Raw genomic sequence first — 13764 nt, forward strand, 5'->3', positions numbered from 1 at the left:
CCTCTGGGGCGAGGATAAGGGAACAAACACAGATGCGTAGTCACATTGCTTAATGCCCAACTGGAAGGTGCCCACAGACTGTGGTGAGGAGTGTGGTATAAAAACCTATGTAGGATACTACATTATCGGTGCTTTCAGTGGAAAACAGCTAAAATGGGAGTGGGATCAAGAGAGTTCCCAAATCTTCGGTTACCCCCAAATGCTAGTGCTTAGAAACCCTCTCTGTACAGTGACGAGTTGTCATAAACAGTTAGTTAAGGGTTAATGTCTCTTTTACCTGTAAAGGCTTAACAAACAGGGAACCAACCACCTGACCAGGGGGCCAATCAGGAGACAGGCTACTTTCAAATCTTGGTGGAGGGAAGCCTTTGTTTGTTTTTTTGGGTTTTGCTTTGTTCTCTCTGGGCTCTGAGAGTGACTACACATACCTACAGGCTCTCTAATCTTCTATTCCAATTTAGTAAGTACAAAAGGTAGAAAGGCGGTTTAGTCTTTTTGATTGTTTTTGCTTTATTTGCAAATGTGTATCTGGCTAGTAGGGGTCTAATGTGTATTTGGCTAAAAGTATTTTAAATTCTATTTTTGCTGGAGGTTTTTTTCTCCAGTTTCTATAAGCTGACAGACCCTGTAATATTCCATCTTGAATTTACAGTGATTTTCTTTATTCTTTTTTTCTTTTATTAAAAGTTTTGCTTTTAAGACCTGTCTGATTTTTCCCCTTGTTGAGGCTCAAGGGAATTGAGTCTGTATTTAACAGGGAAGGAGAAGGGAGGGGGAGAGAAAGGGGGGGGGGGAACCCACCTGATTTCTCTGTGTTGTGATTCAAGAAGTTTGAATCACGGTGATCTCCTAGTGTACCCAGGGCGGGAAAGATCTGGGAGGAAGAAAGGAGAAGGGGGAATCCCTTTGTTTAGATTCACGGAGCTTGAATCTGTATATCTCTCCAGGAGCCCAGGGAGGGAACACCTGGAGGGGAGGAGGGGGAAGGGAAATGGTTTATTCCCCTTTGTTGTGAGACTCAAGGAATTTGGGTCTTGGGGGTCCCCAGGGAAGGGTTTGGGGGAGACCAGAGTTTATCAGGCACTCTAAGTCCTGCTTGGTGGCAGCACTACAGGATCTAAGCTGGTAATTAAGCTTAGGGGAATTCATGCTAGTACCCATATTTTGGACACTAAGGTTCAGAATTGGGAATTATACTATGACATGAGTGGATTCCCAGCCTCAGCTAGCTGTGATAGGAACACACAATGGCACCCCTCATTCTGTGCTGCGCTGCCCTCCTCTAACAAAGGCCCTGGGATGAGTGTGCTACTCAAACAGATCCCAAGTCTTCAATAAGCTCATCATATGGTCCTATTCCTCCAGAGGGGAGTGTTTGAATCCCGCTGTGGGAGCCCTGCTTAGCCCTGGAGCTGATGGCAATGGAGCAGAAGCAGCTGCTGACCTTGCAGCAGTGGTGAGGTTAATGGGAGTTGAATGAGCTCAGCCCAGACACACAGAGGTTAGGCCATGGAGTGTGTTGTTCTTTTTCTGCAAGTCCTGCCAGCGCCTGCACAGCCCTCTCCGCAGCTCTGCAAGTGCTGTGCCTTGAAGCAGGAGTCAGCATCACAGTGCTCCTCCCTGGATGGCACCATTCAATACAGCAGACATGGCTACACCCACAGCAGCCCTGTCTTTCTCCCAGGCATCCTGCTGCTGTCAGGAAGCTACCAGCACTACCATGGCAGATCAAGAGCTGTGGCTGACACGGTCAACGTGCACCTCTGCCGGCTGCAGGGGTCCTGTTGTCGGTGTTTATAGGGGACAGGGTGAAAGCCGGGAGCAGTCCTGACCCAAGCAAATGCGCAAGAGCAGCTTTGATGGCCAATCCGCAGGCAAACAGTTCCAGCAATGGAGGAGCGGAGCGCAACCTGCAAAGCAAGCCCACACCCCACTGCTCGCTGGGACCTCATCCCCAGGAGCGTGGGTTAATGTCACTGGAGGGTTTTTTTTGTTAAACACTGAAAGAGTCGTACTCCAAAAAGCTGGGCTGTCATTTGCGCAAGACAGTGAGTGAGCCCTCCCAGCCCCACCCCTACCCCCAGAATGATCCCTGGCATAAAGCAGCATTTCCTGGCACTTCGTTACACTGCAGTCAATCCACACGTCTTCCTTGCTAGCTGTGCTCCTCTCCCCTGTGAGATCGGCTGCTGGGGGAGGAGGAGAGGGGGGGATAGCGAAGGCAGGAGGCTGCTCCCTGCAGAGCTCACAGGGGACATGGCACTTTGTTTTAGCAGTGCTTTCAAACACAATCAACCCAAACAGTGGATGTCTGATGTGCGCACACACACCGGAGAGGAGGGGATTGGTGAGTAACAGGCAGCCACCTTGCTGGCCACACGGCCACTCTCCAGCAGCCTACTCACAACAGCTGGGCACACCCCTTCTAGAATGACTCACTGAGGGAGTCACGGGCACCCTGATGCCAGAGTTACATGAGCTGCTTGCTGGGGTGAGGGGAGTGCTGCATCCTGGTGCTGCTTGCACCATATTGCGTCTGTCTCCCACCTTTCGCTCCATGTGATCCTAAAGCGCTTCACACACGCGAGCGATGCAGCGACAGCTTTATTCAGCGTGAGGGGAAGGAGGGGCTGATCCAAAGCCAACTGGAGTCAATGCAAGTCTTTCCATTGACTTTGGATCAGGCTCCTAAAGTGCATGGTTACAGTGGCTGTATGAGAGGTGCTTCTAGAACGCTAAGCAGGCTGGACTCCTAATATGCATCAGCCCAGGCAGGCTTTTATGAGCTCAGCCTCTTCCAGCATTGCACTCATGCCTCCCATCCCATCCCCCACAGCTCCATTGTCCCCCATGTACAATGGGGTTTCTGCTCAGTCCCTGCACTCTCCCAGGACAGTGCAGCGTCAGGCCACACAGCACTGGACGTTTCATTTAGATATTGACGACACAGAGCTTTGGGGGAAACACAGACAGAGCTATTCCTCCTGCCCTCTCTAAGGTGTTCGCTGGCTCCTGATCGCAGCAGGGCTACATCCTACTACAACCAAACCACCCAGGGCCAGCTCCAGGCCCACCTCTCGACTGTTCTTTGAGGGTGCTCCAAGACAGCCCTCTCCTGTGGTTAGAAACTTGGGGTGATGAGGAGCCCCATGTGGAGAGCACAGAGTGCCTGACACCGCCATCAGACAACCGTCACTCCAAGTTCGGACTCTGCACTGCTGGTTCCTGGCCAGACTCCGTATTGCCCTTAAAGTGCAGACACCTTTCCAACAGAGCCCTCCTGTATCTTGCTCTAAACTGTCCCTCTGGCCTCCTCAAGGAGCTGAATGAGGGGTCTAATTCTAAGCTGCTCATCTCCCCACTGCCAAACTCTACCAGTGCAGGTCAGCCTTGCTTTGCAGCATCTGCTTGTGGATGGGCGCGCTGCCCTTTCCCTGGATTGCCCAGCGCGGCAGAGTGCATTATTATAGTATGGCACGGACTCTGCACAGTCCTGGGTGGGGCTGGGCTTTGGTGTTAGCGAGCCACCTCATCCTTTTATTTTCACCTCTCTCCTGCCCTGAAGGAACGTTGGCACAGGGAACGTGGTACATTTTGGAAGGGATGTGGGGTGGTTAAGCATGATCTATGCTGCGCACATTAGCCTCACAAGGGATGCGAGTTGCACAAGAATCCCCATGACTAACAGTCTGCTATTGCCACCTGCAGAACCTGACTTCAGCAGGTATCATGCCAGGAGCCCTCTAACTCCTGTCTGGCATCTCACTGGAGCTGTAATTTTTACACTGAAAGTTGTTATGACAACTACTGTAACTGAGCTATTGCCTGAGTATGAACACTGGCACCTAAGCAGAGATGCATTTTGGGACCCGGCTAGGCCAAGGCCCAGTGTGGAAGGGTAATGTGGAAACCCCGAAGGGCAAGAGGAAATCTGTCCTGAGGAGAACTAGCTGAGTATGGGTTGTGTATTCTGGGAGAACAGAACATGCCCCAGCTGTGTCTCCCATCCTGAGCTCCGTAGGGAGGGTCAGTCTCTGCTACCGGGGCTTCTCATTTAACTGAGGTCCACGGTTGTCCTTGAAAAAGAAAAAAGCAGAATTAGGAATAAAAATGGTGGTAACTTGAACATTGAGTCCTTCTAGGAGTGGGCCCAGCAGTGTCACACCAGAAAGGCCCGGTCACCTGTAGTCTGTTGTGCCACCGTCTGATGGATGCCACGATGGCCCAATGCTGGTGTCACAGTGCTAGAGTCTCCCGCTACCATGGTGATTCGGCTCTGGGCACCATGTGTTTAGGCCAAAGCCAAGGCCCCTGGAAGAACATGTGGTTTCACTAGCACCAGGCCTCGCCAATTGAAAAGAAGGGGAGTCCTGTTGGCAGCAGCTCAAGTTATACTGACAGTCTGTCCCTGCTTGAGCACGAGTCTCTGCTGGTAGAACAACAGTATTTGGTCCTAATTGTGCTGATCAAGGGCACAGCAGATTGCCTGCTGCTGTGACACCTCCTGTGCTCAACAGAGGTGATTCCTGGACCATCGAGCTACTAACTGTTCTTACTTGCTCTCAGAATCCGGCTGGAGATGCAGCTCAAGCCACCATCCAATGAAGCTGCACCCAAGACTTTGATAAACAGTTGATGCTTGGGAGGGGGTTTTGTACAAACAGGTGGCTATCATTTGGAAGAAGTGACTGCATGGATGGCCTGCTGGGCTCCAGTCTGATCCCACAGCGTGACAGGCCAAGGGAGGGTTTTGCCATTGCAAAGGGAGGTGTCACGAGCCAGAAGTAACGCGGAATAGAAGAGTGAGCAGTCCTGGATTCAGACTCTCTCAATATTGCAGACACGCTCACCAGCAGGACACCCCGGAGATCTGTACACAAAGTGCTATTTTCCTGTCAAGGTCCATCGTGAGCCACAGCTCTGGGGCGACGGTCACCTGCAAACAGAGACACAGAGGAAGATGAAGGCAAGCAAACCCATACAGGGCTGTGCCTTCACCCCGGGCTCCCAAAGGAACTTATTCCTGGCATTGTGCGGGGGAGGGGTGACGGGGGCAGATCCCATCTTTTAAAAAGACCTATCACATCCTGTAGGGGGCAATCCACAGGCACTATTTCCCTGCACTGCAGCAGGTCCCTGTCCAGCACTCGGTCACAGACTCTGTGCCACCACGACGCTGCTCTGAAGTCATGGAAACTATGGGTCAGGTCCTGCTCCTGCTGGAGTCACTGCAGGAGGATCAGACCATAAGGCAGTTTTGACAGGTCCACTGGAGCAATCAGCAGGGATGTGTTGTAACTGCACTAGAAACATTCTATCACAGCCAGGGATATGCTGAGCCACTAGCATTGTGCGGGGGGTAAGAGAGGGCAGGCATGACACAGGCTCTAGGAGTGACACTATATCCGACCACAATCATGAGCATTACCGGGGGAAAGACCCATCTAGTTCTTACCCACCCAGCATCTCCTGTCAGTGCAAGCCTGACTGCTCTTCAGTGCTTGGTCTCATGCTACCAGGGGATGCAGCACCAGATACTACCCTGGGGGAATTCTGCACCACTGCGCATGCGCAGAATTCATGTCCCCCACAGATTTCTTTGCTTCCCCGCAGAAAAATGACTTTCTGGCATGGAAGCAGAGGGAAGCTGCAAGAGCAGTCAAGCACCACTCCCTAGCTGCGCAGGTACACTGTCAGACCCACCCCCAGAAACCTCTCCCAGCTGCGGGAAGCTCAGCATCCTCCCATGCTTCCTGCCCCCATCACTCCTCAGCTGCAGGGGGAGGGGGTCACTGTACGGGAACTGCTCCCGCATCCACCCAAACCCCATGCATCTGGATCTCCCATACTCAAGACACCACTGCCAAGCCTCACTCCAGATACCCAGAACCCCCCTAGCCCTCCATACCTGAACCCCACCCCACCGACCCTCAATCCCTGCATCTGGAGCACCCTGCACCCAGAACCCCTGCCTCAGGACCCCCACCCCTGCACCCAGACCACCCTCCACTGAGCTCCCTGCACTCAACCCCCCACCCTGATAAGCCCCACCCTCCTGCACCATCCTGAGCTCCCACATCCAGATCCCCATGCAACTGACCCCCAACTAGCTGCACCCCCACCCCACCAAGGCCCACGCCCTCAGCACCCAGATCTCCCTGCTGAGACCCCCCCACCTAGATCCCTCCGCTGAGCCCCAACCACTTTCACCTGGAAGCCCCTGCAGAGTTCTGTTGCCTCTGCACCTGAAACCTCCCGCCATCCCTATGAGCCTCTGTGCATCCAGATCCCCTTACACCTAGTGCCCCCCCCCGAGCTGCCTGCACCCAGATTGTCCCACACAGAATTCTCACCCCACCCGAGTCCCCCCCAAACTCAGCCCCTCCACACTTGGATCTTGCCTGGTTGAGCCTGCCTACCCACACCTGGTGTGCCTGGAACAGATGGGCAGTGCTCCAGGGTGTTTCTGGGACAGGCCCAGAACTTGTGCTGTGTCAGGGTTGGTGCAGCCTCACCACTGACTCCACGTCCTGGGGGTGGAGATGCTGCAGGGTGATCTCCCACCTCCGTGCAGCCAGTGGCCTGTGCTCCCCACTGCCATGCTGGAGCTCTGCATTTATTTATTGACAAATAAAACTTGCACAATGAGATATTCTGGATTTGGGGGAGAAGGTTGCTCATGTTCGTTTCCTTGCCAATGCTGGGAACAGCACCCAGCCCTGAGGTTGGTGCTAGCCTCAGGCCAATGGCAAGAATGCCTCTCATTGGCTCCCTTGGCTGGGAAGCAGCAAGCGCTGCTCCTCAGGACTGTCCCAGTGCCAAAGAACCAGTCTCAGCAACAGCAATGGGACCTTCCCCAGGTCACCTTAAATAAAATCCATTCTGCTGAGTTAAAGTCAGACGTCTCGCTGCGCAAACTACAGGGGCACTTCCCACCTTGCAGAGGTCATTTAATTTATTGCACCTTCCATGTGGAAGGAGCCCAAGTGCATTGCACATGATTCATGGGGAGCACTGTGGAAATGCCACCAGCTTCATGTGGAAGGCAACTGCCACGCTGACTGTGCGCCAGAGCAGGAGATTGTGGGCAGGACACTGCATCTCTTCTGTAACACACGACAGGATCTTTACTGTCCACAGCCTATAAGCAGGGCCCCTGATTTTATCATGTAGGCAAAACCTCTAAAACACAGTCTTTACAAACATGGCCCTGTGGGCCCCCTATTTGTCACCTGAGGGTCCCAGAGCTGAGCACTCTCCTACCTCCGGTGCCCGCGTGAGAGGTAGTCCCGATTCAGAGAACAGAGCTGCTGCTCCAGACGGAAGATCCGGAATGCCAGATATGACGAGGACACAACCAGGAGGCAGATCCTGGGAGCAAAACAGGAGCTGCGTGTTAGGTCTGAAAGCCTTGGAGGCTAAAGCTTTTCCTACAGCAGGGGCTGTGTTTTCCTGGCCAGAGAAGATGTGGCCTGAGAGAGGGGGAAGAGACTAAAACCAAGGGGGAGGATTCTCAACTGGAGACATATTTGTTTATTTAGTTTGTGTCTTTACAGAGTGTCACTCCTTGCAACAGCATGAGATATACGTTAACAAGATGGATTTGATAAAAATACTATTATTCAGCAAGAGCCAAGAGCCTTTATGTAACTTGCTGCCTGTTTAAGTTCTATATTTTCTATGCAGTTTTTATAAACACTCCAGTTTTTTTTTTTAAACAAAGCCAGACAAATTGCTGCTTCCCATTTTTAATGTAGTTTGTGGTTAGTGACTAAGGGCAAAATTCTACTCCAGCTCTGATGCCCGATGCAACACATTACCCACGAGAGCTGGGAGACTGAACTCATGGGCTGCGTGCAGGATATACAGTCAGTGGACAGAAAGCTGGTGCCGGGGCTAGACAGGTGTTAGCAATGCCAGTGGGCACACGGAACCGATTTTCAGTTGTACCAAGATCTCAAGGCCCCTTGCTGGCGTGGCAATAGGCCTTGAACTGGTCACAAGATCACTTCTACCAACCGTAAAGCCCATTTTACAGTGCCAAAGTGGTGTAAAGGAGCCTCAGTGTAAATGGCAATCAGGCCCATGTAGCAGCAGCTATGTAACACAGCCCCCAGCCGTTCAGCCCCAGAATACAGCCAGGGGCGTGCTGGAGATTTCCCTTAAACGATATCAGTGCAGGTGAAAAGGGGCTGGATATGGAGCCCCAAAGAATAGAAGTTCTCTAAAGCCACAGAACAGGCAGTAGCAGTGCAGGCTCTGCCCTCTCACTCCCAGCGCCCCTGCTGTGTCTCACCCCTGCAGCAAGAGGCTGGAAGAGACTGGGCTAATGGAAAGCTAACAGAGCAATCCCCATAAAGTGCACAAATGGTTAACAGTCCAATGTCCCTGGGTGGGCACCTTCCAGCTGGGGAAGCGTTAAGATCTGGGTTCCCAGGCCCGAGCCATGGGACAAGCTAGTAAAAGAGCTTTGTATAGATGGCTCAGCACTTGGGAGAGGAGCACAAACCCCTTCACAGTCCAAGCTGTTCCGGGGCAGAGCTTGGCTAATGCAAGCTGAGCAGCCTGTGGATGAGATGAGCGTTTTGGGGGCTACTCACCTTCTACGGATCTAAATCATTTCCACAATGCAGCCACGTGGCCAACCCCTCTCTCGTAAGTTTCAGCCCAGTGTGATTGCAGAGTGGCTTAGATAATAAATCCTGAAACCGGCCATGCTAGTCCAGTTATGAGGGTGCCAACAGCAGAGGCATTCAACATCCCCACTAGGCTCTGTAGCCACAAGGCTACTTCCAACCTTCTACTGAATTCCTCTGACCATGTGCTTTCTCCTCTCCTCCTCCCCACCTCTCCTCCTTTACTCTCTGCAATCAGCAAAGCTGGCTAACGCTGCGACTCCCATCCCGCACTGATGCTAGCCCGACCCTCCAGTGCAACGCAATGTGGTGGCAAAGGTGACGGCTTTGAGAATTCCTGCATTCCTGCAAGGATCTGCATCTGAACCTGACTTGAGGAGAGTTGGGCTATAGAACTTTTCAATAGGGGATGCTAGAGAGCAGCAACGAACAGGGATATGGTTGTGTGCAGTGTGGAACAGAATGCCTGCAATCAGAGGCAGATTAGAGTTTTGTGGGGCCATGGGCCAGAGCAAGTGGAGGCCTCCCCCAATTCTTTCCACCTGCAGTCCCCCACCGCCCCCTGGTGCTCCTGCCAGGGAGTGGGGTTGAGGCTTCCCTTGCTCCAGGGCAGAAGCATCAGGTGGGGAATGGGGGGTGTGCCGATTTTTCCAGGCCCCATTGGCTCAGTGGCTAATCCACCACTGACTGCAATCCCTTTCTAACAGTGTAGGAAGCTCTCTCTGGTATTCTGTCTCCCTCCACTGCCAATGTGTGTCTGTTGCAGAGAAGGTGGTTCAGTCCCAGGCCCCCTCCACTGCTAATACCAACTGCAGCATGGATCTCTGTCTAGGAACTGGACTGAGCCCACATCATCTCACACAGGCCACTACAGGACTGTCAGATGGTAATGACTTTCAGTTGCTATTGACTTGGGTGTGACTGGACCAGTGAGCCCTAGGGAAAAGGATTTGCAGCCAATGCACTCGGCTCTCCACTCGGCTCCCATGTAGCTGTATGTATGCCTGACTGTGTGCTTACAGTACGATGAAGATTTTCAAGAGCTGATAATCAGACGGTCTCAGCTCTGCTACATAGTTTGGTTCCTCCTCCAATTCCTCCTCTTCGGTGTTTATTGCACTTTCTGAAACAAAAGCAAAGAGAGACACCTAAATGAAACTGACAGATGGTTAATCTAGTTTAAGGACCCTATTCAATTGAATGAACCAGCCTCGAACAGCTACAAAGCCCTGATATACCCCGCCCTCCTGATCATTCGCTACGACTCTGTCCCTAGGGAAATCCATTTATAATCCCCGACCCTTTAAATGAGTTTCTCTGTTTCAATTCCATTATACTAAGAACCTGTTCAATATTCACTACATCACCTCAGGGATGCCCAGCACAACTGAACTATCTCCTACAAGAGGAAAAGGATACTTACAAAGTAAATGCATTTAATCCTTGGCTGCCCAGTGCAGGCACGAAGGCACCTTCCCAAAGGGCAAGTCCTACTAAGACTCATGGCAGGTAACGGCATGAAGCCATGCACATCAAGGAGACAAACATCCCTCTCAAAAGCAAGGCTGTCTGGGCACCTTCTGTAGATTTCCTGACTCACATTTCAGGACAGGTTGGCCAAACCCTCTCAGTCAAGGAGAACATGGCTTCTACAGCAAGATCTCCAATAGTGCAATCCAACCAGAGCTAAGCTCTTAGACATGCTAATTACGCCCCAGGCTCAGCATTCCTCTTCTCTCATCAGAGCTGGATCTGAGGAATCTGCAAAGAAACCTGCTGGCAGCTTTTTGTGCTCTTTCTGCCTCACACATGTAATGGGCAAGAGTTGTACTCAAACAGGAATCTCCTCTCCCAAGGAGGCAGCTCTGTTGGACAGTCCACTTCAGCTGTAGTCTTGGCTTGGCCTCCTGATCTAGGGAGAGGTCATGGAGTCCTCTCCCTGTGCGATCCCCAGGGGATACAGCTACAGAGCAACACACAGCAGCCCCACACGCACCTTCGCTGTTAGTGAATGAGAGTTATGTTCCACAGAGCCCACAAAACCACTCTGACCTGCACACACCCTCCTCAGAGCACCAATGGGAATATTCCTCCACCACATGGCCAGGATTCCCAAGGGAAATTTCTTCACACAAGAGGCAGCAGATACTACTTCCTCCTTCCTTGGAGGCCAGTGCTCCCATCTCCTGGACACTGTTTTAGTGTCCTCCACCCACAGATGGGCACCGGGGCTACACAGGAGCCAGAGGAACGTATTCTCAGTTATGCAGCACCTGGCAGAGGTTTGGCCTAGTGAGCTGTGAGAACTAGGAATGCCGAGTTCTAATCCCAGTGCTGACCCGTATTCGTTGTGTCTCTGACCAAATCACATCGCTCTTGTGCCTCTATTTCCCCATCTGTAAAATGTTTTCAGTGTAATAAGCTAAACAAACCATCAAAAGGAGGACAGTGGGCAGAGAAACGTTCCCACAGGCAAATCACAGGTGTCAATGTACATACACTGCCAGAGCTGGCTACCAGCTCTAACTCTCTGTCCCTGGCATCCCTTACCTGATACCAGGGGCTCCTCGGAATTAAAAGAGCTCTCCTTGGTGCTGAGACTGCTGATGGACGCTCGATGGATGCACTGGTAGTCTGCATCCGGGAGAGACAGAGAGAGACACGCTGGGGAAACCTTCCTCCACTTCACTTCTGGGACAATCACCTCCTGTGGAAGACACTGAACGTTAGCACCACATTCCTCCACGCCCGCTGCCAGCAGGCATCAGAGAGAGCCTGGGCCTCCAGTATGGACCATCCAAGCCCTGGAAGCGATTTCCAGGAGCGGATCTAAGCCCAGGGTTCTCACTCTGTGAGGCATGTATCTGCTGGGCAGCAATCTCCAGCCTGTTCTGCACAGCTGCGAGGCCCCCTCAAGGGTCTGTCTGGGTGGCCACTACCAGCCACATTCTCACTGCTTGGATTAGCAGCCTCAGAGACACTAGGAACACAGTATAAATTCTTTATCAAGTGCTGGAGCTGGACAATTGCCAGGATAGAAGAGCACTGTGGTGCAGGCCAGGAGGGTGTCCTTCCCAGAGCAGGCAGGGCTTGGAAAGCAGGTCCATGGTGGAAATACTGGCTGAGATTTTCAGAGCAAATCTCATGGTTTAGACAGATCTCCATTAATCTTAATGGAAGGAAGGGATCATTCTGATCAGTGGGTCTGACCTGCTGCACAACATAGGCCAGAGAACCTGACCCAGGATTCCTGTATCACTCTACACCATGGCCACAGGGCTAGCAGCACTGCTGACCCACCTCAACTCTCTCTGAGGGCACCCCTGCGGTCTCAGGCCTTGTGCCTGCACTCCCCTGGGGTAGAAGCCCACTCGTTTCCCGCTCTCAGACTGGGTCTTGGACTGCAGCGCTGTGTCCCAGCCTTGACTGCTCAGCAGGTCTGACTGAGCTTGGCACCTGCACGTTGCCCTGTGACAGCGGTGAATGCAGGGACCAGACAGTTCTCTTCGAGCACCGTTCAATCTTAACAGCAATGCATAAGGGAAACAGGGTTTTAAAACAACAGTTCAAAGAAGAGCTCTGTGTAGCTCAAAGCCGGTCTGTCTATTTCACCAATAGAAGCTGGTCCAGTAACAGATATTGCCTCCCCCCCACCCCGGCCCTTGTCTCTCTCATATTCTGAGATGACACGGCTACACCACTACCGTGACCAGTCCAACATCCCAGCGTAGCTCTGTGGTTACTAGTGCAATAGCCAGGTCACATACAACAGTCACAAGTGCTCACAGCTCAGCCCCATGGCCGCCACACTCTAGTTTGGCCATAAGTTACTGGGCTTATCTTTTAGCCACACATCCAATCTTGCTTTAAAAGATTCCCAAGTGCCGGAGAATCTGTCACAAAGTTGCCCAACAGTTAATTACCCGCAGCCTTAAAAATCGCCCCTGCAGCCTTCACAACACATAAACAAAAAGTGAATTTAAAAATCTTTCAGCATGTACCATTTATGGCACTGCTATCACCTCCTCCTATGTGATTTCAAACCTAGCTACACTCCAGCCGACCCGGGCCGAGGCACTTGTTTTATAAATATTTTGACAGATAAATTATATATTGCAAACTTATTTCTGGAGCACACTATAAAACAGTTCCCAGTCAAACAATGCTACAGCCTGAGCCAGATTTCTTGCTGGGGTTTAAACACTTTGCCTCTTTCGGATGTCAGTCCAGCCTTGCACTATCAAAGTGCAAGCAATCAAGTCACAACTGCAAACCCTAGGCTGTGCATCTTGCCTGCCAGTTATGTGCAGTGAGTGTGCTCCTTTGAATCCTTCCTTGGTGGATGCACAGCCTTCTGTTCGAGCCTATGGAGGCCTCTCTGGGGAGTTTGGGTACCGAGATGTCAGGTTGCATGTACAGCGTTGAATGATGAGCAAGAACCAGAAGTACTGCAGAGAGTCAGTGATCAGATTAATGCGTAGTGTTTTTCTTTGGCCAAGTGGCTGCGTTGCTGATCTGTACACCTTCTGCTTGGTTTGCTTGCATTAATCCCACAGCTGTAGTAGCCTATCAGTGTCTGGAGAGCTGGGTCTCCCTTGGCCTCAAGCAGATTTCTGCTATCTGGGGGCTATGGAGGGGACCTGACTAAAACAATTCCAGGGTCTCATGCTCACTAGCCAAGTTAAAAATACTGCTTTTGCTTCCTTAATTCTGGAAGTGGAAATTTAATAGGACATTCAAATCTCACACTGCTGGAAATCAAGAGAAACTATGCTGAAGTCAGAGCTTACGCCAGGCCAAACCAGGCCTTCAGCTTATAAGTCTCTTAAATGTTCCGGATGCTGCAGTATTCAGTCCCCACAGGCCCCATCCTAGCCATCTGCGCAGCGAGGGGTCAGACTAACCCCTTCCTGAAAGATGGGCTGGGATTCCATTTCTTCCACCCTCACCCTGTATCAACCTCTCGTAAAAGCTGGAGGGTCACAGCTATGTCCCCACTGAATGGGGACATTCCATTGGGCAAACTGAGATTTTCTCCTCAACAGGAGCTGAAATTCACAAAGCTCTTCATTTCCTTTCTTGTCTGTTACTCCTGAGGGATTTCTGCACCAAAAAATTAAAAATTCTG

General features: G+C 51.6%; 1 protein-coding gene across 6 annotated transcripts in view; it reads right to left on the bottom strand.

The window, feature by feature from the left end:
• Window positions 1-1144: 1144 nt before the first annotated feature.
• GRAMD2A (GRAM domain containing 2A) overlaps window positions 1145-13764 on the bottom strand; it is an 83702-nt gene continuing 71082 nt past the window's right edge. For 5 of the 6 annotated variants that reach the window (XM_030578258.1, XM_030578256.1, XM_030578257.1 and 2 more), the window contains 4 exons: window positions 11187-11343; window positions 9657-9759; window positions 7264-7371; window positions 1145-4936 (listed from right to left, as the gene is read on the bottom strand). In XM_030578258.1, the coding sequence (XP_030434118.1) occupies window positions 4933-4936; window positions 7264-7371; window positions 9657-9759; window positions 11187-11343 (372 nt within the window). In that variant the 3' untranslated portion in view covers window positions 1145-4932. The remainder of the gene's footprint in view (window positions 4937-7263; window positions 7372-9656; window positions 9760-11186; window positions 11344-13764) is intronic. The other variant, XR_004002390.1, reaches the window with a different exon arrangement.

This window comes from Gopherus evgoodei, chromosome 10 (genome assembly GCF_007399415.2).
Source record: "Gopherus evgoodei ecotype Sinaloan lineage chromosome 10, rGopEvg1_v1.p, whole genome shotgun sequence".
In the NCBI taxonomy this organism is placed as follows: Eukaryota; Metazoa; Chordata; order Testudines; family Testudinidae; genus Gopherus; species Gopherus evgoodei.